The 27,663-nt window shown below is 42.3% G+C and overlaps 2 protein-coding genes across 29 annotated transcripts in view; one reads left to right on the plus strand and one right to left on the minus strand.

Moving 5' to 3' along the window:
* The window catches only part of TMEM131 (transmembrane protein 131), a 91,527-nt gene extending 90,246 nt beyond the window's left edge, over nt 1-1,281 (plus strand). The window contains exon 41 of the mRNA NM_001012694.3: nt 190-1,281. Coding sequence (NP_001012712.3) covers nt 190-486 — 297 coding nt within the window. The 3' untranslated portion in view covers nt 487-1,281. The remainder of the gene's footprint in view (nt 1-189) is intronic.
* Nucleotides 1,282-10,832: 9,551 nt separating this feature from the next.
* Nucleotides 10,833-27,663, minus strand: part of INPP4A (inositol polyphosphate-4-phosphatase type I A) — a 113,498-nt gene continuing 96,667 nt past the window's right edge. For 21 of the 28 annotated variants that reach the window (XM_040657309.2, XM_015277778.4, XM_040657314.2 and 18 more), the window contains 6 exons: nt 27,223-27,349; nt 25,037-25,177; nt 23,651-23,748; nt 20,965-21,077; nt 20,446-20,600; nt 10,833-17,512 (listed from right to left, as the gene is read on the minus strand). In XM_040657309.2, the coding sequence (XP_040513243.1) occupies nt 17,332-17,512; nt 20,446-20,600; nt 20,965-21,077; nt 23,651-23,748; nt 25,037-25,177; nt 27,223-27,349 (815 nt within the window). In that variant the 3' untranslated portion in view covers nt 10,833-17,331. The remainder of the gene's footprint in view (nt 17,513-20,445; nt 20,601-20,964; nt 21,078-23,650; nt 23,749-25,036; nt 25,178-27,222; nt 27,350-27,663) is intronic. The other 7 variants (XM_040657343.2, XM_040657342.2, XM_040657322.2 and 4 more) reach the window with 1 other exon arrangement.

The raw sequence follows: 27,663 nt of genomic DNA on the forward strand, positions 1-27,663 counted from the left end.
TCTGGGCAAGGTCTAGTAAAGGTAGTTCAAAACTGTGTGTCGCAGTGGAGGTGGAAGGGCTTCTACAGCAGGCTTGCTTTTTTCTAGATACTTCACTTTCAAAGGGACTGTAATAATAGCAGTAATAAAGAAAAAGCTGACAGCAGAGGTTACCTGGCAGCTATTCATGTGGCTCTGTCTTTACCACAGTCGATCCTTGGCAACCCGAGCGGCCTGTGGTCCACCACTCCATTCAGCAGTTCCATCTGGTCAAGTAATCTCAACAGTGGCCTTCCCTTCACCACTCCAACAAATGCCTTGTCGGGTATTGATCTCATGGGTAATGAAAACTCCTCGCCGCCGCCTCCTCCATCCGCCGCTGCCGCTGTTGCCAATCCCGCTGAAGACATGGGACAGACCTACAATCCTTGGAGAATTTGGAGCCCAACAATTGGAAGAAGAAGTTCAGATCCGTGGTCTAATTCACACTATCCTCACGAAAACTGAAACCCAAAGCTAAGCAAAAGAAAAGAACTTCAATCCAGGTCGTGATACGATTCTGAATGCAAATTTTTTTGAAACACCGTTTTCAGGCATTTGTTGGTCATGGCTATTTTCCTCCCTCTCTCTCTCCCTCCCCCCCAGTCACACTTTCATCACTTGCTCCTTTTTAAAGTCTATTCTGCAGTATGGTAGTGTGAGATTACAGATAAGCTTGGAGAAGTCTGGGTGTGGCCGTAAATCCAACCTACAGCCGAAGCCTGTAAATCTGGACAATTTCACCGCTTCCTATTTCACCATCTGCCATTTCTATGTAGGAAGCAGTTTGAACTACAAAATGGTCCTGGCATGCAATACTTTTATGGAAGCACCGGTTTTGATTTTTAAATTTTTTCCAGTATTACCCTCCAAGTTCTAATTTAAAAAAAAAAAGAAAAAAGGCACTTTGTGCTGAAATGCAGAGTATTTTTTTAAAAATAAGGCTGTCTTTGTTAACACAGGTTCTAAGAATGTAAAAAACAGAAAAAAATTGAAAAAAAAGAAAAAGAAAAAAGAAAAAAAAGAAAAACTCCACAGCAGAACCAACACAGAACCTTAACAGCAAAATGGCTGAATGTAAGAGCATTCTGTTAAGACTGTAATACACTTTCTGTGCTCTTTGTACATTTGTAAACCCGAATGCATTTTTAAGTTGAAATGAAATGCACACAGCCAAGACTTGTGAAAGAAACAAGATACCTTGTGCATTTCTTATGGCTACAACTTTGGGTTGTACTTTAAAATAAATACTGCTTTTTTCAAGATCTGCCTACTGCAGTTTTGTTCTCCCTGTGTTATCTAAACCTGCACACGCACAGCTGCACTTGGTGGTGGTAACCTTCAGGCCAAAATCTACTGCGCACAGAGCCTATAGTAACAGAAACTTCCCTGCCAATTAAAACTGGCATCCTCAACTGTGTGAGTTTGAATAGCATCTGATATGTTGTTTTCAGGGTTACATAGTGCATTGATGCCACCTACTTGAAGACTTGCTGGATAGCAAAACGCTGTAAAACATCCCTACTGTTCAAGTTTGTAAGAATCAGGCATAGCAGCTGCTGTTTGTGCTATGCCTATACCTTCGTAACCTTTGGTCTTGTATGGATCTAAACCACTTACTGGTTTTGAACTGAGTTTCTTACTCTGCGGTGTGTCTGTTTCTCTACACTAACAGTAAGGCAAGTCTGAATAAGAGATTCAATTTAATTCTAAGACTGAATACATTCATTTGTGCTAATGCTGAGTGAAACTGGAGTCCTTCAGTTACAAGAAAGCAGCAATACTGTTAGTGACACAAATTCACTTATTGTTCGGTGGCACTGCTCCAAATTTGCAGCAGATTTTTATCAGAATCCATTCTTCGGAAGAGAGCATTTAATTTTGCTATAAAGAATGCTGTATGCAAGAAAATATAAGGGCTCAACAATTGAGACTCACCATTTTCCATCAAGCATTAAATGAACAAAATCTCCCCAGGTGCCCGGTTGCTGTTCTCTTGCTATCATCAGCAGCTGCAGAAGGTATGGATCTCTGAAGTGGGCGTTTGTAAGAACTCCTTTGCTCTTAAAATTTGGATATTTCTAGAACCATGCAAGGTAATGAAATGCTCAGTGTGGGTTTATATGGAATTTCCTTTAGAGTAACTGGGCTAACAAGTCTCTTCCTGCGTGCAAAATAGAGAGTTAAGCTACTCTGGCATGCCAGGACCTGCTTCTCTGTGAGATGGAACTGGGGGAGATAACAGAGCAGTAAGTTCAAGGTGAAAGAAGCTGCTGAAGTTAACGTAATGTACAACCCTATTTTCTCGGCAGGTCTTTATATAGAAATTGATTCCATGGAAGATGGAAGCAGAAATGAATTCTAGGCACCACTGTTCAGTGGCTTAAGCAGTTGTGAAGAAATTAATTAATTTCTGCTTTGAAAACTTCCCTTTGAACAAGACAAGGCAACATATCTAATTTAGACTCCCCTCCCCCTCGTTAATTTCATTAGAGAAACAGCACAGAGTCATTCACCACTTAAAGGAAAGCCCTAGGCCAAAAGCTTCCTTTTCTGAGTGTCTGCTCTTCCTTTTCGTGATACAAGGTTCACTTTAGAGAGCACTTTCACTGTGTTCTGCCTGGTTAAAGTAATCAAGAGAGCGACCTCTTAAAAAAGCAAACAAATACATTAATCCTAAGTAATAGACTGAACATAAGACAAATGAAATAGGTCAAAAGTCAGGGCTTTCTAAAGAAACCTCTGAGTATGGGATGTGTGTGAAACAGAAACCTCAGGAAGGAAACAGCAAAGCTTACTTGCTGGCTTTATGATACAGTCAGTTTTCATGGGCATAGAAAATGCTGGCTGGTGAGTGGCATGGTTACCTTTAAGCCCCAAGATGGGTGCTTCTGATTTTGCAATGAATAAAATCATTCAAGAGTATCCGAAGCAGGTTCTTTGAGGATGAGCCGCTCTAAGAAACGTGGAGCTCACAGCCCTTCTGATAATTTAAAACATTCTTTTTAATTCAGTACTATCAGAGGCAGACTACCCTGAGTCAGCTTTTCTTTTCCAGACCTGGAAGCTGCTGGGAATACAAAGTTCCCAGCAAAGAAGAAAAATAATTACCATTAATTTGCCTTAATTATTTTGGTGCTCTAAATGGCGTTTCTGTTCTGCCAACTCTAGCAAATAAACTTAAAAAGCCTGCTGGGTTCCTGCCCTGTTTTAAAATCTGAAAGCCTAAACTGGATAAGTATGTCCCGAATGTACCATCAGTTTAGTTGGCACTAGAATCATAGAATCATGGAATCACCAAGGTTGGGAAAGACCTCTAAGATCATCCAGTCCAGCCATCCGTCTACTACCACTGTTACCCACTAAACCATGTCCCTCAGTACAACATCTTAGCTCTCCTTGAGTATCTCGAGAGATGGTGACTCCCCCACCACCTCCCTGGGCACCCCATTCCAGTACCTGACCGCTCTCTTGGAGAAGTATTTCCTAACATCCAACCTGAATCTCCTCTGGTACAACTTGAGGCCATTCCCTCCAGTCCTATCACTAGTTATGTGGGAGAAGAGGCTGATCCCCACCTCACCACAACCTCCTTTCAAGTTGTTGTAGAGAGCAATAAGGTCTCTTCTGAGCCTCCTCCAGACTCACGGTTCTCTCGGCTGTGCCTCATAAGACTTGTGCTTCAGACCCTTCACAGCTTCACTGCCCTTCTCTGGATGTGCTCTGGTTCCCTGATGCCTTTCTTGTATGAGGGACCCAAAACTGAACACGGTACTTGAGGTGCAGCCTCACCAGTGCTGAGTACAGGGGGACAATCACTTCCCTGCTCCTGCTGACAGCACTGTTTCTGATACAAGCCAGGATGCCTTTGGCCTTCTTGGCTCCCTGGGCACACTGCTGGCTCGCGTTCAGTCAAGCTTTGACCATTATCTCCAGGTCCATTTCTTCCACACAGTCCTCCAGCCACTCTGCCCCAAGCCTCAGCCCTGCGATACAGCCTGTCCAGATCCCTCTGTAGGGCCCTCCTACCCGCAGGCAGATCAACGCTTCCTGCCAACTTGATGTCATCTGCAAACTCACTGAGAGTGCACTCAGTGCCCTCATCCAGGTCATCAATAAAGATACTGAACAGGACAGCCCCAACTTTACCTCAGTTTCAAAAAAAAAAAAAAAAAAAACTCTTGAAAGGCTTTGGAGATTCCGGTTAAGCATAACACCCTATCAGAAAAGGCTATAAATGAAATGAAAGCACAGTTACATTGTATTTCTCATCATCTATGAAAACTTAGGATGAACCAGTGTAACAGCAGATGGGTCTGGATAGAGCCCTGATGTTGGACTTTCAGAGTAAGTACCAAAGCTTAGCAAGTACTCTGTGACAGAAGCAACAAGTGGTGCAGCTTCCCAGCAGTGGAGTGCCACAGTCACATTACACTGAAGTCTTCACCGGACTCTGCCTGACCATCCAGCTGCTGCACCTGAGAGGTGAAATGAAGAGTACACGAGTGTTGACTTACATGGGGTAAGAAACTGTCTTTCACTGAAAGGATTTCACTCCGTGATGCTTTATGCTAACTATAACTTTGACTTTGCCTTCTCTTGTTTGCCACCCTGTAATTTGGAGCAAGTTTTCTCAGCTTCAGTATTTTGGCCTTCTGAACCAATGAGTCACAGAACAAAGAGCTGCTGAGCCTGGGAATGGCCCAGCTTCTGTGGTGTTCTCACCGCTTCCAGGAAGGCCTCCAGTAATCTCATTTAAACAGGTTTTCCTTTGAAACAGTTTTGCCCAGTGCCTGCTTTCATCCACAACCAGTCGAGGGTAGACTTGATGTTCGACTGCTGCTTTACTGGCATCAATACTGAAGCTGTCTGCAGAATGCCTGGATCAGCACGCCCTTCAGCAGCCCACCCAGTGGGCCTTCAGGAAGGACCATGCAGCCGAGACCTGAATCCACTCTATTGGTCTACTGTGAAGCAAATGTGTGAGTCAGTGTCATCAGCGTGGTATCTTCAGGGGGGTACACTCGGTCTCTGCTTAGGTTTTGCAACCTAACGCCAAGTCCTCGAGTGGCAGAAGGAAGTGTGGGACTTCCTAGCGCTGCCGGTAAAAGGATTCTACAAGGGATATATGCCAGAGAGTATGTACAGAAGTGAAACAAATAGAGGTGAAACAAACAGACTGTCTCAGAGTCTGAGACAGACTCTTAGAAGCTGTGAAAAATTGCAGTTGAATTACTCACCCTAGACAAGGCAAGGGATAGGAAGTCTGCTGTCCCACAAGAGACCGAAGATGTTGGCTGGGAGTGGGGGGAGGTGCCTCTAGGAAAGAGATACAGGCTGTCCATTTCTAATTCTGGGAATTAGAATAAATATAATAAATATTCCTGAAATAAAAATCCAGAAATAAAATATTCCTGGGAAAAAAAAAAAGAAAAAAAGAAAGAAAGAAAAAAGATATTCTGGAATGTTTCTTGGGCTTTTTTGGTATGGAGCTACAGCAGAGTGAAGTCACTTGTGGTTATTTTGGCTTAGCTACAAGGCAGTTGCTGGGAAGCATATGTCCACCAAGGGGGCCGGTATCAGAACAGTTTCTGCTCCACCCAATATCATTCACTGGCCCATTCCAGAGTTATTTTCAGGGAAGACAATATTCACCAGGCTAAGAGGCACCAACCCTTTTTTTATGGCAATGTAGGAAGACACAGAAGGTGGGGGATGGCTCCCTCTCTCAAAAGGGAAATACCCAGCAGCTGGAACTGGACAAGATACTGAGACGCTCCGTAGTGTGCTGCTTCGCCGGCTGTTGTTGGCTTTCCAGAAGGGGGAAGAGCTTTTAGCACCTTTAGCCCTGCTTTTCCAGTCTACCTGGCATAGCCCATCCTTCAGCAGTCAGGCCACCAGAAAATCCTGCCAAGATTAGAGTCTAGAAATAAAGAATGAAGGAAGTCCCTAAAACTATGCAGTGCATTGAATGGGTCTGACTGAGCTTACAGTTCTTGGAGTAACTCCTGTTGTGCTGTATGTGCTGTGAATCTATTAAGACATTGGTATCTTCAAGGTATATTCACTTACGTCTCATTCCTAACCAGCTATACCTAGTTTCTTCCTGTGAGTTTCTCATGCAGGTCCAGTTGCCAGATCCTACTTGTGTTTGTCTGCCAGTCCAATGTGTTCTGTGCCTGAGGAATCAGCCTCCAATTCTGTGGGAGCGGCGTGGCATGGAAATTAATGGAGCTTAAGTAAACATCAGCAGAATAAAACCTTAAGCTTCAGTTTAGAGGGCTGGAGCACCTCCCCTATGAAGACAGGCTGAGGGAGCTGGGCTTGTTCAGTCTGGAGGAAGAGAAGGCTGTGGGGTGACCTCATTGCAGCCTTCCAGTACCTGAAGGGAGCCTATAAACAGGAGGGGAGCCAACTCTTTGAAAGGCTAGATAACAGCAGGACAAGGGAAATGGTTTTAAGTTGAAGGGGGAAGATTTAGGTTGGATATAAGGGGAAGTTCTCTACCAAGAGAGTGGTGAGGTGCTGGCACAGGCTGCCCAGAGAGGTTGTGAATGCCCCGTCCCTGGAGGTGTTCAAGGCCAGGTTGGATGGGGCCCTGGGCAGCCTGGTCTTCTATTAAATGAGGAGGTTGGCGGCCCTGCATGCAGCAGGGGGTTGGAGCTTCATGATCCTTGAGGTCCCTTCCAACCCAGGCCATTCCGTGATTCTGTGATTCTATGATTTAGTTAAACTAACCAAAGGGCATGGTGGAACAGAACGCCTTAATACTCTGCAGTACCCTTAAGTGTTTAAAAAGGAAGGAAGGAAGGGAGGAAGGGAGGAAGGGAGAAAGGAAGGAAGGAAGGAAGGAAGGAAGGAAGGAAGGAAGGAAGGAAAAGCACCCATGTGGTGCACAGGACGGTCTCGCAGGACTTAATTTCAGATGTGCACATCTGGGCACAGGTGAGAAGTGTCAACCTGTGGTTCCGGGCACACAGAAGGATGAGACCGACAGTTCAGCTGCATGCAGAAATCCCCATAAGGCTGTTCTAACAGCGATAGGAACTGAGCGGTGCTGAAAGCAGCAGGTTGAGCACCAGGGAGCTTTAGAAAACCGGCAGTACTTTACCGTGCTTTGCTGCTTTTCGGTTTGTTTAAAGCAGAGACCACCTGTGCAAAATCCACAGATTTAATCATCAATATAGCAATATTAACCCACAAGAAAAAAAAAATCCCTGTAGGTCGTTGGGAATTCTGATTAGATCGGCAAATCGGAAAACATTTTTCCTAACGCAATGCGTTTGAGCGAAGCAATTCTGTCCGCTCGGTCCCAATGCTCAGCTAAACAGCACCCCTGTGCGGCTCAGGAGATCACAGCAGTTCCAACTGGCCTCAATTTCCTCCCCGATTCTTCCTGAAATCTTTGGAAAAAGGAAATGAGCATCACTTTCCCACACCCCACGGGAGGGAGGAGCCGGAGCCTGCCCAGGGATGGGCTCTGCACGGGCTGCCATGCGAATTCACCCGGGGCTGTCCAATGCTGCCCAGTGCCTGATGGCACGAGAGATTTACTCCACATTGCTCTTCTTATTTAAGCGCTTTAAGTGCTTCCACCCCCTAAAAGTAACACCTTTCCGTTCAGTTTTAGCCCCGGCTCCCCGCTTAGCTCTTCAGCAGCCAAGGGACAGCGTCAGCAGAGCGCCCTGCGCCTGTCAGATGCTCGGGTGGCCCACAGGTGTTAACACAGCTGCTGACTGAACTGGCGCTGCACCGCTCACAGGGGACCTCTCAGTCTACACAAGCAGAGGCTCCAGGCTGCCACCATATCCTTTCCTGTGTTAGTACGATAAATGGTGGGGCCAGAACAGCATCTGACTTCTCTCAGCCTTTCTTGGGGAACTACCACGACTTCACAAGTTCTCCCTCCCTACAATCTTGCCTGTAGCTGGCTGCCTAAACTACGAGCTGCCTGTTTAACTAACTAAGTAATTCTTGAGCTGCCTCCAACCAGCACCGTGGCTGCCCAGCCCAAGCAGGATCCAGAAACTGAGCATTCCTCCGGCCCTGGGGGTGCTCCAGCTGTGTGAGCTGATGCATACAAAGCCCCGCAGGACTGCTCTGCCCACAGATTGGACATCTACCCGTGAGAACACTGCATCCCGGGGCACGCTTGGCCTGTGGAGTGATAAGCAAGAGGAGTCTTCCTGTGTCCTAACCCAAACAGCCCAAACAGGTACCCAGCGAGGTGACCTTCGCTCCAGGGAAAGGCACTGCTCCATCCCCTGTGGGACCAGGCCTGCCTTCCCGCCTCAGGGAGAACCCCTCATCCCTCCAGGGAGATGAGAGATCTCTTTCCCATCTCTTCACCTGATGAAAACCCTGCCGAGTTTCCACAGTGCACAGCAGCACTCCACAGCCTTACTGGCAAAGGCCACGTTAGGTAACAGAATCACAGTGTTTCAGGGGTTGAAAGGGACCTCTGGGGATCACTGTATGCAACCCCCAGCTAAAGCAGGTACCCTACAGCAGGTCACACACATAGGTGTCCAGATGGGATTTGAATCTCTCCAGAGAAGGAGATCCCACAATCTCCCTGAGCAGCCTGTTCCAGTGCTCTGTCACCCTCACAGTAAATACGTTTTTCTTCATGTTCATATGGAACTTCCAGTTTGTGTCTGTTGGCCCTTGTCATGTTGCTGGGCATCACTGGAAAGAGCCTGACCTAAAAGAGCCTGGCCCCATCCACTTGACACCCACCCATTAGGTATTTATAAGCATTGATAAGACCCCCTCCTCAGTCTCCACTTTTCCAGGCTGAAGAGCCCCAGGTCTCTTGGCCTTTCCTCATACAGGAGATATTCCAGGTCTCTAATCATCTTTGTGGCCCTAAAACAACAGACATGTTCACTAAGTTGCCTGATCCTGTCTTCTGATGACAGCTGAGGGAAAGGGAGTAAGAGACACGTAAAAGAGCAGCTCAGCTTCCAGCATCCCAGTCAACCAGCTCATGGAGCAGAGCTGCAACAAGGATCCACAATGGAAGAGCAATGTACCGAAGAGCAGAGGGTGCAGGCAGCAAAGGAGACCTTGTCCACACGCTGTGTCAAACAGCCCAGGTGGGACTGGAGCAGCACCAGCAGGGCTGGGAGTACCAAGTGCTGCTTCCTTCCCTGCCCCGGCAGTGGGAAAAAGAAGCCCAGGCCACGCTGCCCCAACAGCAGCACCTCACTTATCAGCAATCCTCCATACAGAAATCACAGAATCATTAAGGTTGGAAAAGACCTCTCAGGTCACCCAGTCCAACCTCCAGCCCACCCCCACCATGCCCACTGACCACGTCCCTCAGTGCCACATCCACACGGTTCTGGAACACCTCCAGGGACAGTGACTGCACCACCTCTGTGGGAAATCCTCAGGAGGCATCGGCTCCTGGGGCATAAGATACAGTCACCCAGCTACAAGAGAAAGGGTGTGAATGACCACTGAGCTGGCAAATCTGCCTACAGGACAGGAGCTGTGACAGAGAATGAGCCAAGTAAAGCATTGTCGGTGCTGTCCTATTTCACCGCAGTAATTCAGTGTATCTGCTACCAGGAATTAGATGACTGACACAGGAAACAAGTTTTATTGCAGCTCCTGCCACGATCCGCATCTCACAGTGTGCTGCAGTTGCCTACCTCCAGAGACCATTCCCACGCAGATGTGGAAGTCTTACCTTCACCCAGAAAGCTCATTTTTAAGAAAACAGCTGGAAGTTGCATGAAACTCTTCCAAATATGGACAAGAAATTGAGACAAATCCAAGATACTCATGTAGGATCCATAGCCCAAAGGCCATGAAGGCGTGAATAGCATCACAGTGCTTAAAGAAGTGCGTTGCTATTTCTCATATTTTGCTTTGCATCACCTTTGCGTTGCACCTATTAAAACGTCCCCTCCGTTGTCAGAATACATCTCAAGCTGTAAGAAGTTACATTTACAACAGCAGGTCAGCCTTTCTGAAGCAGTCAGCACCCTTCGGCGGGAGGCTGTGCCAGAGCATCAAACCCTGCTTGAAGGCTGCAGCCGGAGCAGCGAGAGACTGCAGAGCAGTCAGTGCTGCTGTCAGCAGCTCCCTGAGGCAAGGGGACAACCTCGGGACGTGCCTCTGCTCCTCCTGTAGCTGGAGGTACACAGGCTGCCTGCATTCTGAGTCGCCTTGGGTTATCTTCATGGACACACATACCTCAGCTGCAAGTGAGTGACGATTCCTGCAACAGCTCAGAATGCCTTCTAGAGATGCTCAACTTCACCCGTCTGTGTTTAGCAGCAAGAAGCACACAGCAGTGTTCTTACATTAGGAAAGGGGTGCGTTTCTGCGAGGTCAGCAGTAGGGCATTAAGAAGTGGTCAGCAAAGGCAAATCTTCAAACATTACATCTGTATGGTCACTGAATTTAAAACCCAGAGCACCCGAATCTTTTGTGCACCAGCTGCTGGGCACAGAACTACATCTGTGCACAACACACAGTCTTATGGAGGTGTTTGTTCATTCGTGTATTGCATACGCCCGTAGTAAGAGGCCAGACAAATATCCAGCACTTAAGGGAATCTTACCTCCACAAAAAAGAAACCAATTGCCTTTACATCTATAAGCAGCCCTTCCACTTGGGCATCACCACCACTCATAGGCTGGGTGGTTTGTGGATCAAGGCCAACTTATCCCTACCGAACAGCAACAACCAGCACCGCTGCGGGCATGAGCTGAATGAAGAGCAGACAAAGCACGCCAAGCCGAGCAACCTGGAAGCGCTGATCAGTCTATCCAAGAAAGCAATAGAAGTGAGCCACCTCGTTACTCTTGTCAGTTCTTTATTGGTTTTCATCCTAAAGACTAGCACATGTACAGCATACATGGATCGGATGAACTAGGATATATAAAACAGTAGCCATATGTTTATGATATATTAATACTGCCCAAAACCAAATAAATAAAAGTCTTTCAATGCACAAAGCTTGGCAAGTACAACTGTGTTGGGACAAAACGGTGTCGTATTATACAATAATTTTACATGTATAAATGAAACAAAAGGCAACTGTGCTGTAAATACTTTCACAGAACATACACAGAACATACTCGGCAAGTTGGTTTTTTTTCTTTGTCTTTTTTACCTTTGTATGTTTCATAATTTAAAAAACGTACTCAAAAAAGAACATCAGACAGAACTTCATTTTACAGTAATCCTTAAGTTTTGTCTCTCCTGTGCAACAGAAAAGCTTACTTCACCCCTGTGAAGTGTCCTATGTGGATTTCAAGTTTCACAGTTTGTCTTTTTTGATTAACTGCTCAAGACCCCCCCCGCTCGTCACGCCCTTTAAAAGAAGCCACTGGCGTGCATTGTGCCGACAGCGCCATACCTGTAACACGTCAGCTGGACAAAGATGCTCCACATGGATGTACACTAAAATATTCCACCACTTTAAAGAGGTGAGCAAAAACCATGCATACAGAGAACTGGGGAACTTCCGATTCCATTTGGTGTGCAAAATAAATCAAGGATCGCTAAGCTCTAGAGCAGACCCAACGATCGGTTGGATGTGGCTCTGGGCAGCCTGGTCTGGTGGTTGGCGACCCTGCACATAGCAGGGGGGTTGGAACTCGATGATCATTGTGGTCCTTTTCAACCCAGGCCATTCTATGATTCTATGATTGTGGGCCACCATCTAAGAGAGCGGCTCTGCTAATTGCAACCATAGACCTCTTGTTGTTTTCTTCTGAAGCTGAATGCTGGAAGAAGACTTTTAGTGTAACAATATAGGACTTAAAATATTAACTGTGTTTGAAATATACAAAATAAAACGATCAACTCATAAAAACTAAGGGCTATCAAGACTACCGTTCATACAGAAATAAATGTAGCTTTTAATGACGGGCCAGGGGCTGAAGGCTGAGCAGAACTAAGAGAATAATGTCTAAAGAAATCTCACTGCAATGGTTTTCACCAAACATTTGTTTGCATGTTAAAAAAAAAAAGAACAAAAATCAACACAACTCTTACTTGGAGGACAAGGTTTGTAATTTCCCAAGGGTCCGTCCTACTACAGAAGGAGCTTAGAACTGGGAAAGGAACTACAAACGCATTGAATTTGCACAACACTTTTTCTTTTCCCCTCCTAGAATGACTGCAGTAGCGGTAACAGCCTGGTTCAGAACTCTCTCGGCTGGCTTTGTGACATGCTGCTCAGTGTCAGACTGCTAGAAGCAAAATGCAAAAACTGCTGTACTTAAAACCCCCAAACCTATATGGGAGCAGAATGAACATGACTGATAGAGCAGTGACAGCACAGACAAACACCAGTGGGAGGGAGAAAGAAACCAGAAAACAGCCATATACTTACCTGGCTGTTGCTACACTCAAGAACAAATGACCAGCTGCTCTATTCTACAGCTTGTAGCCCTCAGAAACAAGAGGGGTAGGGCACAGTGGGCTGAATGAAGCTAGCTAGGAATGATTTAATCCTGTTCAGATTTGTAACTAAACGTTTAGCTGCTTTTTAAGAACATATCTTCTATCTTCAAGGCATCCTTTCAGAGATGATTTCCAAGGAGATGTACTGAACCTTTACAAAATGCTATCGAAGTGATAGACTATCAAGCCTTAGCCTTAAGCTAGAACACGCCTGAGGTCCTCATGCATTGGCACGTGAGCCATGTTCCATCAAAATGAGCAAAACTTAATAAATGTAACATTTTTGGTAGGCAGAAAGGGGGATTTGGGGTACTGTAAGCATTTTTGACTTGACAGATATGGATAAAAACCAAACACAGATTTAAAAAATGCAATGCCCCGACATCCTAATGCTTACAATCCAGAAGCAATATAAAAAGCCATGAATAAAGGGACACACTGATTGATATACACTACCATGGACACAATGAGCACGCCATAGTGGGGAAGGGCTGGGAGAACTGTCGCTGCCATTAATTGATTAACATCATTATGTTTTGAGACACTTTTTAAAATTGGTTAACATTTGCCCAAGTCCTTTTGTGCTAAAAATGACTGGAGTTTGTCTTTATCTGGACAGAACTACAAACCAGACCTCATAGGCCCGGCCTTTTTATTATTCTTTTCATATTTCAAGATGGCATCCTATATACAGTGAAACAATTTATACTCCTGGCTGCTATGGTGCTGATTATTTTTAGAAGTTAAACATCTGTTTCACGATTGCAATAATGCATCCTACTGTAATCAGACTGCCTACGGTCCAGTCCCTTTTTATTTACAACGGTTGAGTTTTACTCTCAGTTTGAAAACGTGACGAAAAGCTCAGTCTGAAGTCAACTCAGTATAGAAAGATGTACGTGAAGCAGCTGCCTCAATGCCATTCGCAAAGTCCTTGCCCATCCAGGAGGTGCCCAGCTATTTGCATGTAGGTAATTGTTAAGTAGCACAATATCTGCTCATCTTACATACACTGAAGGCTATTTAAATGGGCAGAGTCATCACACTATTCTCAAGCTAAGGTGTCAGAATAACTGTTACTATAGACTCCAATTCGGTAAGTAACATGCTCCGTATAGCCTAGTGAAACGTACAAAAAGGTTACTGATCTGGTCTGGATGACAGAACCATGTATTAGTCTAGAGTGCAGCCACACGTCTGAATGGAACAGCAATTAAAGGACATAAGATGCTTATGTTTCAACTTTTCCGTAAGTTCCTTCTGGAGGCCTGTAATACTTTGGGAAAGCCTTCAGTTGCAGGGAATTAAATGCATACTTGCGACATCCAACATTCTTCATTGTATTTTCTCGCCGACACCCCTCACTGGGGAAAAAAAACAAGCACAAAAAAATGACAGCAGTAAAACGGAAAAAAAAAAAAAAAAAAAGGAAAAGAAAAGACTTAAACTAAGATGAAATGAACTGGTTATTTCATAGCATTAACAAAAAGTTGGTTATATTTAATGAGCGCTTAATTAATTTGCCACTGCAAATATTAAAGATGATGACTCCTCATACAATGCTAGTAAGAAGCACACAGAATGGACACATGCTATGTCTGTTTGCTAGTTTTGCATTTCTAAAAAGCAGCAGTGCATCTACTGAGAAAGTTCTTTTACGAAGGTTTCATGTATTTCAGGGTTCGCTGTTACGGCGTTCACGTGCCACTTCATTGCACAAGGGATCCCAAAAGATTGCTTAAATGCAGTTCTGCTAATTCATTAGTATGTTATGTTGAAAAAGAAAGACTGCCCATCTCTTAACAGGAGCTTTATTTTATTGTTCGCTGTACGTCAGCGCTACCAGAACTTACTTAAGGATTAGAGCTGATATAAAAATAATGGCTTTCCAGTTATCTTTGCATGCATAAATTGACTTGAAAACCAACATACTCTAAAAAAAACCACCAGGAAATAGCAGCTTTGTATTGGCTGCGTTGGCAGTCATCACCCCAATGGAACAAAGCTGTGCAGAATGTGGGAGTCCAACTTCTACCCAATGCTTTGGTGCAACTGCCCCACATTACAAAGAGGTTCTGTGCTACAATAAGAAACGATTCCACTTATAAGGCTTCTTTATGATTGTAAATCTACTTCAAATCCAAAACAGACATACAAAGAGGAAGCACTGTATTTTAAATATAGATTAGAAATCAATTTAGGCTCACATGAGAATGCGTTCTGATAGAGAATGGAAACCTAAACATTGATTTAATAGTAAAAGTTCATGGCAAAGTGTACAGTACACAATCTTACGGTGGGAATGTCCCATTATTCCTGTCCTGGAGATGGCTGCAGCAGGTACCAGCTAAACAGAGGCAATCTGACTCACAAGGAGGGTTTGGATTCTGCTTCCATTTGAAAGCTCTCTGCTGTTGCTGATCTCACTGTTCCTCTAATTTTGGTTAATCACATTGACTGTAGCTCTGCTACTTACATACCACCTAGTTTAACTTCGCAGAACACTGAACGTTTTCACTGCAGTTAACAGCTTATATTTGAAATCTGTCTCTCAGTATATTCTGTGACTGTCCTACAGAATGGATTGTACCTTGTGACACTGTTTCTACGACACTGTTTTAGCACATTAAACATCCCCCAAAGACTGCTGCAAATACATCTGTCAAGGATTGGCAGGAAATGTGTTTCAGAGAAGTAATGAAAACATCAAATTTACATAAAAAATATGGGATGCCAACTGAGAATTTCGAATTGGAAGTGAATAATTCTGCTCATTACTCACCCCACTGCCTACATTACCCACGTCCCTCTGTGGCACAGGTGGCCCATAGTCACAGTGACAAAGATGTATTTCACCTATTTCACGTGCCGCGGAGCTTCTGGAGACACATGAGCTGTAAGCACTGTGTCATTTTAAATCTGAGTCCCAGAACGAGAGCACAGACTGAGCTAAAGAAGAAAAAATGAAAACTTGCCCCAACCAAAAGGTAAGAAAAAACCCATCTTGTTGTTTTCAAAAGGTCTCAGCTTTCACTGTAAACTAATTTAAAGGTGGTCTTATTGCACGCCTAATCTTGCCAACAACAGTAAACAAGCAAAGCTTCATACTGCATTTATAACAGACTTAATAACATCAGGGAGTTCAGTGGAGACACCCCTACTAAAGTTACTTTCACATCTTGGTAGGCTGAACCCAGGGCACTCACCAACAAGGCTACAGTGAACCTGATCACCCTTTCCTGCGTAAAAAGTGAATTTTGGTACTCACAGCAAACAAACCAATCTTAAACAGAAAGAAGGAATGATTTGTATTGAGATGCAGCGGTATTGGACAGCAGCACAGGATGTGGAGATATCCAATACCATCACACCATGAGCAGTAAGGCTTTACAGAAATTCATTGCGATTCAAAATAAATAGGATAAATGCTTAAATATAAACATATACTGTCTGTGGGCTTTTTTTTCTTTTAAAAACAAAATTGGAAGAATAGTGAGAAGAATATCAGGTGATGGTGTACTGTACAGTCTTCTTTCATGAAGACACAAGTATAACCATGTACTTTATTTAGTTAGAATATTTACCAAATTCAGGATTTTAGCCTTTTTTTTTTTTTTTAAACTATGCTCTTCTCTTTTTTAAGCGTACCTCCTTCAGGAGCTTTCAAAATACATTAGGACTGATAATATAAGCTATAGCTATCTATGTTTTCTGAGCAAGTTAATAATAGTGGAAATTAGAAATCACAGTACTAGCGGAGTTCTCCTTGGTCATTGAGCTCAACATTCTGTCATCTTAGGCACCAAGCAAACTAAATCCCTTTACGAATTTAGCAAACTACATTAAATGAGGTTAGTTTTTCAATGAACTATTGCTATTGACAAGCACTTCCACACTACTACATCAACAGAATCCACCATTTTGAACAGGCCTATCCCCGTCAGATGCTAGATACAAATGGTGTCCAAATTTCTTCCACAATCGTAATATTTAGTCTAGTGTCAGTAACACAAAACCTAATGGAAAACCTCAAGCCCACCTAAACAATGGAGCTGATTAATACCTTCCTTTCCTTGCCTGAAATATTGTAGGGTAACTTCAATAGGATGATAATGACCCTGTTTCAGAATAAGTTATAGAACAAAGCACCTGAAACAGACGGTGGATCAATAGCAGGCTCTGCCAATTACATACTCTCGCTAACCAGAAGTCATTACCTTTTTGTCTTTAATATATTACAAAATGCAGATCTATAAATATAATGAAATAATCCTGCATGCAGCACACTGCAAGTTGTTTTTTAGTGGGTACACTGGTCTACTGGAACATACGTAACCACGAGAAAGGAACACGGTTCTACAAACTGTATAATAATAATTTGGATATTATGCTTTGAAATAAAGGTACAAATTTGTTTACTTCTTTAAATAAATTTCTTATAATTTCTTATAAACCCCACCCATATTTTTTATTTTTCTCTTCATAGCTTGTAAAAATGAAAGGCAAGATTAGCATACACCCTGAATATACAAAAGATACAAATTCTTTTCAGAGTTCCTTTCTCTGGAATACATGAAACAGGTAACACAAAACTATATTTGGTAAGAGATCTTCAGGCCGGCTAAAGTAACGAGGTAACAGGCCAAATGTCAGACTATGTTACAAGCACTGAAAGCAGAACAGTAATTTAAAGTTTCAATACAACTCTTCTTGATAAAATAATTTGATGTATATTTACAGTTTAGTACAATAGAAACGTAAAATCGTAAGGCATAATAATAATTCTTGGCAGACAATGTTATGACACATTCTTTTGTCCAGCAGGTACCAAGTGGCAATACACGTTCAAGCAATTTGTTTTTTGTTTTTGTTTTAACCTTATCTTCACTTGCAACGTAATCTGGCCACCAGGTACGCTATGCTCAGAAACAGCCACACAATCAGTAAATTGGGGCTGAGAGCTAGTAAAGGAATAGAGTAGAGGAGGCTGGGATCTAGTCTGAAATCTCGGATGGGCACCAAGCCACTCAAGTTCTTCTGGGTGACTACCTCCCGTGTTCCAATGCTGTGAAAAGGAAGAAGGTTGGGAGGAGGGAAAATAAAACAGAAAAGAAGACGGACATGCAAATGAATGCGTAAAAAGAGATGGCAACGCAAAGTGGTCAAGAAGATGAAAAAAAACATGGAAGAAGCCACAACAAAACCAGAATATGAAGTAAAGAAAAACGGGGAAAACATCTCAAAAAGATATATCAGCACAATTACAGATAAAAGGAGAGGGAAAGAGAATAAAAGAGAAAAATAAGAAAGAAGTACTGTAGTCTACTGAAAATAAACACATGTAGGTTGAACATTAATGGTTTTCCATGTTCATTCTTTCAGATTACCAAGCAATATCCCATGCAGCTCTGCCATGCTTCTGCATGCTGCAAAAAAGTGGAGCTCTGAAAAGCAAGCTGAACATGAATAACCATTGTAGTATTTGACCCTTTCAAACGTCTTTCCACATGAGCTGCAGTGAAATACTTCAACCTCTTAACTAAATGCTCAAGATGTAAACTAAAAAAAAATATAATAAAAAACAACTCAAACCACCCACTTGTTTTTCTGCTTCAAGTGTGTATCGATACACTTTTCAAAATGCGTGTTTCTGAAGCACCTCAATGTACACATGTGAAGGGAAGATGCTGCACAGCCCATCTCACTATGCCTCGATGCTTTCATTGCTTTGAGCACAGGCCTATTCAGTTCTTCATGTCCAATTCTGTTTTTAGATTACAGAATAGGTCCTCGGAGCTCCCACCATGCCAGGGAAAACTGTATGCACCTGATGCATTGACAGTATGTTTAGAAGAATAAAAAGACAGTAGTGCTATGGACGTTTCCCAAGGTTCAGGAACAGTTCTGTATTTTGGCCCAACTGAAAACGTTTTACCAAAAGCAAAACAGAAGGCCTGCACCACCTCTTGAAATGTTTGTATTCAAGACTGAACCAAGCCTTACTTTTTACAACAATTACATACATCAAATTAGGTCCAGGTTAAATGAAAAAAGGTGTTTTCTCAATGCTCTAGAAATAATCTGTAACTCTTCCTTCTCCTACATAAAGCATCCAGGTCAGCTCATCCTGTCCAGGTCAAAATGGTTTTGAGTGGAGTTGGGCTTGTAAATGTTGAGTCAAGAGTTGATCTCAATGACCCTTGTGGGTCCCCTTTCCAGCTTGCAATATTCTGTATTTGTTTCATAACCCTATCCCTCTATTTAAGCTTTTTAAATTCTTTGCCATTGTTCTCAAATAGAATTGGAGAATATTTTTAAACAAACAAACAAACAACCTACCCTAAAAAGCAATGAGACGTGAGAAAGAAACAGCAATAAGCTTGATGAAAACCCACCTTGTCTTAGTATTCCATTAAGATTAGTCAGCATTTGTTCTGCATAATCCCTCTTATTCAACAATTTAACAGAAGAAGAGCAAGCCACATCTTTCACCTGTTAGAGCAAGTTCCTGATGTTGCTGGAACATGCTAGCCAAAGGTACTGATTAAACTGGCCCAATGTAGATCAACATGAAGCAATGTGTTGCTCGTGTCAACGTTTTATCTGATATGGTATTAAATGAAGCTTATTGTATAGATGCCCAACACAATGTTGTTATTAATCTGTCTGTACTGTGACCCTGACTGCATCAAAAATATTAACTTGTTAACTAACAAGAAAATAGCAAGATCCCTAGTATTATACTTATTCAGTTTTTCTTCTTACTAATAAATGACTTTGTTAAAACTGCACAGCCAAGCTTTTTTTCTTTCAGATGTCTACATCAACAAGTTGCACAGTTTAAACAATAAGGTATTTGAGAGTCACTCAGCTCTGTTTATAAGTCAATAACTTCTCCCTCACGAGCTATTCTGAGCTGTCTTTGCTTCATATGTCAAGTTTTAACCAATCTCTAGATGCACAGTTTTCATATACAGTATTAATTTTGTAACAGTCCAAAAAAAATGAACATAAAAAGGCCCGGTGACGTCCAGTTAGACATTGAAATGAAAACCAAGTTTTTAGTGTAAGAGGCTGCAAGTGCTATTATACGAGACATTTTCCTTCTAAGTACCCAAAGAGTAAGAAAGGGTCAAACAGCAAAAACATACAGAAAGGATAAGAGAATTGAACACTCTAGAGAATTTGGTGAGAAGACACACAGTACAGTACATTCAGTAAGAGTGAATGTCGAAAAACAGGACTGAACAGCATTGTTGAACTACATTGATAAAGACTAAAGCTAGATTTCTTATCCTTTCTTTTGGTATGTGAGTTACGGAGTTTTCCAGCAGTGCTTGAAACAAGGCATTGAACAACAGTAAACAGATTTTTTTAATACAGTATTGAATTCTGCAAACATCTCTGCTGCTTCAGAATACAGAACATCATTATACTGGTATGACAACAGCACACTGACACGCTGTGATGAAATTTGATTGCTGCACTGTGAAACACTCATACTGACGTTTTTCCTGGTGAGTAAAGTGTTTCACTGCTGAAGAATACGTGTCAAACCAGTGCAAACTGCAGGAGTCTGTGTTTCAAAGAACAATATGCATCTCTGAGAAATCAGAGACAGCTGATGCCTGATCTAGAACTAAGAAACCCAGTGCTATGACAGCAGCAACCTCATCATCAAGCAACTTTCAAAGAAGCACCAGTTTCCTGTTCCGTAAAGCTCAGCATTACTTGCAAACTTGTTTTCATATGCTTCTCTGAAAACTTCCAGTTCACTACTGAAAACTAAAACCCACCTGATGCAAACCCGCTAAGGACCAGCTTCACCAATGTAACTCCCTAAGACATGCAAGCAAGGGATGAATCCCAGCAACCAGTTTTGCAGCTTTTTTTGCTTCGTTTTACTGCTTGTTTCTTTTGATAGAAACAGAGACCACCTCTCCTCTGCAGTTTGCATGGTTCCTTATTTAGGACTAAGTGACACAGTAAAACTCTTACCTCCTCATACACTCGAGAGCCTGGGTGAAGACCTGTGGAGCCATTCCATGTTCGTGCTGTAGGATCAAACACTGCTCTAGGGTGACCGACATAGCAGTCCTATCCTTGGCACTTTTACAGCTTGTAAACCGAACACCATTTAGTCTGCGGCATATCTAGAAACGGGATACACAATTGATCATTCTTTCCTCACGCATAACCTTCTCCCAGAGAACACAACAGACCTGTATTTCTCCTCCTTAAAGAGATATAAATCCCATGTAGGACTCTGATGTCAGAAATTGTCACCTGTGGTACAGCAGTATTTTGTTACTTGAGTTGTAGAGAAAATACTGATGTGCAAAAAAATCCTTTTCTTTACTTCCCCGTGGCTGAATTCCAGAGGTTCAACCAGACAGCATTTCCAAGCTAACGCACGCAAATGAAGAAATCTGAACATATCAGCAACAAGAAGTGGAAACTATGCACATATACAGAAAATCAACTGAGCTATACAGAAATACTCAGATTACTAAATACCTCAGCAGCTTGCCAAAGGATATCAACATTCTTATTTTTCCTTGCGTGTACATTTTGTCCCAGAAACCTTAACAGTTCAGGCAGGCACGTCTGACTACGAGATCGAGGTAGACCTGCAATACAAACAAAACCAAGTCCACTTTTTTTAGTTGTATTCAACACTTTCACAAAGATCAGTTGCATGAAGAGGGCTCCTGTAAGCCCATTGGAAATACAGTCATGTTTTCTTCAAACTATCAGAGCTCACAACTAACTCAGTTCTTAATTACACAGTACCACCAAGAAACAAATTCAAGTTTACTAAAACTGTACTGGAAATATATATTCATGTCATTTATAACCTCAGGGGTTCAGAATGTGATACAGCAGTACAGTAACAGAGGGAATGTAGGGAATAAGATCGGTATAGTATCTTGCTCTGTGTCTCCTAGGTGTATTTGCTTTGACGTGCTGCTCAGAACTATATAGAAACATGTAACTGCTGGCACTGCTCCCATCAGAGGTGACAGGACATCATGTATGTCTATACAGAAATTCTACAGATACCATTTTACTTCCGCTCACATCTTCAATTTTAAAGCTACAAGAAACACACTCTGATGTCTGTAAACAAAAAAAGGGTGAAGGTCACCTCCGAGTATGCCTAGAGATGAGATCAAAGGGAGCAACAAAACAGTAACTGACTTCTTGGAAATTCTGCAGTGTTCAACATCTCAGAATCCATGGCACACATTTTCAGAAAAAAAAAAAAGACACTGGATCAGAGAAAATCTTTCCTTATGCACCGTTCTGGAAGGGAACACCTACAAGATGGCAGCAGATATGTCACTATGCCACCTCGCCCCAGAAGGATCTGTTTGTATGTTTGTTTCCCGTTGCCTGTATAATACAGGATACACCACTGCTGCTCATAATACCACCTGCTTTACAGTCAAAGAAAATGTTTTCTCTCCTGGCAAGGGCTCACGGAGAAGTATTTTGCACTTCGTACATCCTGAACATCACCACAGAGGAGGCACAAAATGTACTCCCAGCCCTTCCTTGGACAAGCCAGGTTTGTCCACGTTTCAGTCTTTCACAGAGCAGCTCTCACACACCCGTTGGGACACCTGAGTTATATTTTTTCACACATCTACTCAAAACTTTTTCTTAGCACTTATAACCACAAAATATTTGTCCAAGCTGGACTGCAAGACCAGGTACGGTATGTCCGCATTTACTCAGGAAGAACAGTGGAGCAGAACAAAGTTTTGGCAGGGGGCAGATTTTCCCTTTCAGAGGTATTCATCTCATGCGGCAGGGAGCTCAGTGTTACAACAGGCAGCTGGAGTGAAGGAGCAAAGGCGAGTGGACACAAAACCATTCTGCTTTGTTTTGCTGTTAAGGTGCACGTTAATGCCACCTGTCCAACACTGAACATTAGTTTTATTCAGAACTTGAAGTTACTCGAGACAACTTCCTGTTATGAGAAGTGAGTGTTGGTGGCAAATGTGAAGCTTGAAGTTGTGAAGCCAGTGCTCTTTAAAAATAAGGGGAAGTAAATATAATGACAAAACAGAGCTCAAAAACAAGAAAAAGAAACAAATGACAAGACAGAAAACATTCTGCAGGATTAAAGAAAAAGTTAACAGAAAAAGGTAAATGCTAACAGATGACTACATCAACGTGTGAGGTTTGGGAATGAGGGAAGAGACTGAAACAAAGGTATGAGATAAGGAAGACAATGGACAGAACAGAACAGGGAGAACAGTAGAACAAAAATCAACATAAATTGATGAAATTCTGAAGTTTACAAGACAGTCTGATATGAAACTACCATATAATAAAATACAGCTTAACATTTTGCTAAAGCTTCAGAGAAACTATTATGCTCGATTGTGAGCGACTGGAAAGGGGGGGCTCTCAGCTGCATCAAATATAATGCAGGGTGCCTAGAAGTGTTATAAGCTACTTTAGCAAATAGCATTCTAACCATCCCATTGCATGTTGCTGCATTTCTGTTTCTGCAATAAAACTGCAATTTGGGGAACAAGAAATAATTAGTTCATAAGACATTTGGTATTAATAATAACAAATCAATTACTTCTCACAGTTTCTGAGGCACTTGAGCCACTGTCTCCTAAAAAAACCCCACCATAATAAGCAAGAAATTTTCCTATGTTACCAGTAACATTCAATCTTGCAGCTACTCTCTCTCTTCCAGGTGCTCAACTTCTTTGTCATTGGCTGCAGATGTGACAATTACACGCACAAAGGATAGGCAGAGAGGACGTGATTCAGAGGCTCCCAAAAAATGACAGCTGCTCTCTGTACAGGTCATTAAGAGGACGTGACCAAAAACTGCACACAGAAGTGCTGCTGCTATGACCTGTCACGTGTACGCCTCCCCCCTGGCAGCAATCTCACTGCATGGCTCTATGCTTATAAAACATTCAATGCCACTTAGAAAAAGATTCAAAAGAAAATTAAGAAAAGGAAAGTTATTCAGACTGAGCTTTGAAACGCTTGAATCTACTCTACCTGCAAACTAAAATGAAATTATTACATCGTAAAACTGAGCTGCATCATTTATTGGAGGTTACTGACATGGGCATAACAACATTTAAAGAACTAACTCGAAGCAAACAAGCAAGAAAATCAGCCTGAAAAGTTCAACTAAATTTGCCATTAATTATCAAATACTTACAATCATCAGGCAAAACTTCCTTGAACTGTTCAAAATACGAATTTAACCGCACTAAGCTTTCCATGTTTATTACTTCTTGCAGTGAGGTGTCTCCGAACCTTTAAAAGGTGAAGAAGGGAAGTTAAGTAAACTTAAGGTAGGTTTTCTCCTTTTCTTCAGGACATCTTCTCTCGGCAATATGACAAGAAAACTGTTTAAAGATTCATCCTGAGAAAGTGCTAACACTCAAACGCAGAGTAAAGCACAGCAGGAAAGAGCTGGAAAGAGTTGTAGTGATTCACTCCAGAATAAGAGAATATACACAAGTGTGAGTGGAAATGTGGGAAGGAAGGCAGAAAGAAAAATGTTGTAGAAAATAACAGTTTAACTTTTGTATCCTGCTTTCGAAACTGAAAACCCATGTGGTAAATCATTTTGCCAAAATTCAAACTTTAAGTTCAAAAAGAATAACCATGGCAACAGAAGACAGGATCAAGGACTTTGATTTCAGATGTGAATGAGAAGTATGGATCCAGGGGCGATAAAATGGGAAAGTAATAAACACTCATCACTGTTGTGATCCACCTCACCTAACTATATACATATATTTATGTGCATGTACATACGTATATACACATACACATGAATATGAATGCACACCATATTGGCATCTACAACTAAGGAGTCAACTTGGGCTCCCTTTATAGGCAACAGAGGAGAACAACAACTGCTGGAATGGCTTAGTCTGATGTTTTCTAGTTGTCTACCATCATACAGTACACTGATACCACAACATGCCTGTGACTGACTTCACTGAGCACTCCATTAAAACAGCAATTGTCAATATACTCCTTAAAAATACAGCTACAACTGAGGAAACACTGGTGGCTCCTCCAGAACAGTTTCCCAACTACATTTTTCAGCATTATGAGAGCAGTGTTGTGTTATACAAGTAAAGCAATAATACATTAAAACAAAGGTCCACCTAGCCCAAGACCCTGGATTTTGAGAGCTTTCCTCCAGAAGAGGAAGCCTAGGGAAGAGTACTAAACTACCAGGGCAAATACACAATGATACTCAGAGTAATCTCATCCTCTAATGACCTACCACTCGCAGAGGTCTCGGGTCAAGAGCAGCACCTCTGTGTTAAATACATCTCCTCTTTTGAAACATAAACCTGTACTAGAAACAAAGCTATGAGGTAAGGACCTTCATAGCTATGTGCCATTTGAAGAAGCACCTCCTTTTGTTTGTCAGTTTTGTTCCATGTTGCCTTGTTTGTGTGTTGGAGAAGAAAATGAATTACTGTTAGCAATGCAATAGCGTGACTCCACAGAGACGCCCTATCATCAGAACAGGAGACTGCTGAACTGCCATCAAGGCTGAGCTGCAGGAACAAATACCTACTTCTCTGCTAGGGTTTGCTGCTCATTGATCCCCACGTTGAAGAGCACAGGCTGAACCCTCAGTAACATGCCACTTTGAATTTCTCGCGGCAGCAAATCAAACAAGGCGCTTGGCAAAGGGATCCTCACATTAAATCCATCACTGTGAACAAAGAAAGAGATATTAGACAAAGATTCAAAAGCATCATTCTGAGAATGTGCTATTTCTATGAAGAGGACTAACATCCACAACGCAATCCAATTATTAGAAAAAGTAGTATCAGTCAAAACTGAGGACTTGAAAGAACTGCTACAGCTTGCTCCTAGTTACAAAAAGCTCTTCTACTTCAAATACAAACCAGCAACAACCTGCAACATTAATTTTATGTTCTCATGGGCATTTCAAGCCAATCTGTCAATTTTTTCACAAAAGCTGATGTTGCTTTTCTCATTAACATTGCTGTTCTAACATGACCTGGGGACAAAAAAGCCAAACTTTGGCATGACCCCATCATGAGTAAAGTAGATTTGATTTTAAAGTGATAATGGCAGCTGACGATGCATACGCAGAGAAAGATTTCTTTTTAGACACAGTAAGTATTGCTGATATTTCAGAGCTGAAGAACAGAGGCAATGACAGGAGTGACCAGAGCATAAGCCAAAGACAGAGCTAACAAGAGCACTGATATGGAATGACTCAGGTTGCAAGCCAGAAGGTTACGTTGGGTCTACTGAGCCAAGGCAAGGAGTACAGTGTGTGTTTTATGTTATGATAAATGTGACGTAACAGCCATAACATCAGTGCATACCACCTTACATCTGCTACAAGCTGGCATACGGTTGCAAAGGCTACAGGTTGCTAGGACAAAATTCAGTCTGATCTGAGTGCTGCGCTTTAATCTAGTAGCAGCTGGACCTTCGGTTCAAGTCCTTAGAGTTCAGCTTTCCTATGGTAATTTTTCTGCTCACAAGACGCTGTCAGCACATACACTCAAGTACAGCAAAAGAGCTCTGAGAAGTATATAGGGCAATCAAAATTGGCATGTCCCACATTTACGTTGGATAGAAGTACAAATCATGTGCTGTGACTGAAAGTAAAAAGCCTGTTTTCATTTCTAATTGTAAAGCTCCCTCCCCATTTGCACCAAAATAAATAAGCATGATTTTTTCTTCTAATTCTAAGGTAAAATCTCTACAGCAACGCTATCAGCTCCAAGTATACTGAAGACTGTTTTTCTCTTGATTTGTGTCCTATGGCTGACAGCAGGTTTTAACTAAAGCTTTTCTTTGAGAGGGATTTTCTGTCAGCTCTCAGTCATTCCCAAAGGTCTCAGCAAATTCTGCACACGATCGCACTGCAGCCCTCCTTCAGCTACTACATTTTTCATCGCATGTGAATCTGAACTTAACTAAATTCCTCTACAGATACTTATTTTCAAGAGTTCTAGCTGTATTTCAGATGTTTCAGATGTGGACAAAGTTGTGCAAATCTTCAGTGGAACTTGGTACACCACACTGATCAAGAAAGCCTCACCTCCTCCAGAAATCAGATTTGAAACAAAAAGATTCTAAAGACTCTTAAATACAGAAACATTTAAACACTGACTTCTGTGAGTCCCCTGTCTTTCCACCCACTCATTCCTACCTGTGAACCGGCTCCCTCTGGGCAAGAGCTCTACTGCAGGAGCACAGAACATCACATCAGAAGCCAGTGGATAAATTGCTTTTAAGCTCAAACCTGAAAACACCTCATTTTAGACAAGTGGCCAAAATGAGAAGCAGTCTAACGTTTCGCAAGCAACTGTAAGTTAAATTCAGTTTGTCCCTGGTAGTTAAGTTATTGATCAAAAATACACAGCAGCCACAGGCTGCCTGATGCTAATGGTCAACAGCATATGGTAAAGCACTGTCAAACTTATCAACATCAATGAATTTCAGACAAGGAGAAGGCTACATTGGGATAATATTTACTCATTAAAAAAATACTGTCATAGTTTGAGCTTTGCTATATATTCCTTTTCAGCTTAACTCTCTTTAAAATTAAACATTGGTAAAAAATGAGTTAGTTAGCTACCTAATAATTCTCCAAAGTTCTGAGAGGGAAGAGCAGCACAGTACAGAAGCTCATAATTGACCTGAATTTTAAGTGCAGTATCATCGCTTCTCCATTCTCCCACACCACTTCCTGCTCTCCTCCCTTTTACTCACCGATTTCCAGTGATGACTGGCAGCATGTCAGTAGATGTATTTGACGTTGCCTGAGTTACTTTAAATGTTACATTCCTCAAGTCCATGATCCCCAAACTCATGTCCTCCAGCATTGCCAGCTCCTCACCTAAACCAAGGAGGAAAAGGTGAATTGTAATCATTACCAGTTATGTGCAACTTCCCTTTATTCATTTGATTAGGGCTATAGGTCATCAACCTCATGAAGAAGTTCTGTGAATGAAGATGCAAGGCAGCCCAGCCCACCTTGGCCTACAGACTGCAGACAACATCATGATCAACTTTATCAGTTTAGCAATATTAGAAAACACCAGTCATCTAGCACAGTCCAGACTACTTCATGTAGATTATACTCTGATTTTCCAATTTAGATGATGCTAGTAAGTACTTCTCTGCGTTGTCATGGACACGTGCCAAAAACTG

The sequence above is a fragment of the Gallus gallus genome, chromosome 1, assembly GCF_016699485.2.
Source record: "Gallus gallus isolate bGalGal1 chromosome 1, bGalGal1.mat.broiler.GRCg7b, whole genome shotgun sequence".
Lineage (NCBI taxonomy): Eukaryota > Metazoa > Chordata > Aves > Galliformes > Phasianidae > Gallus > Gallus gallus.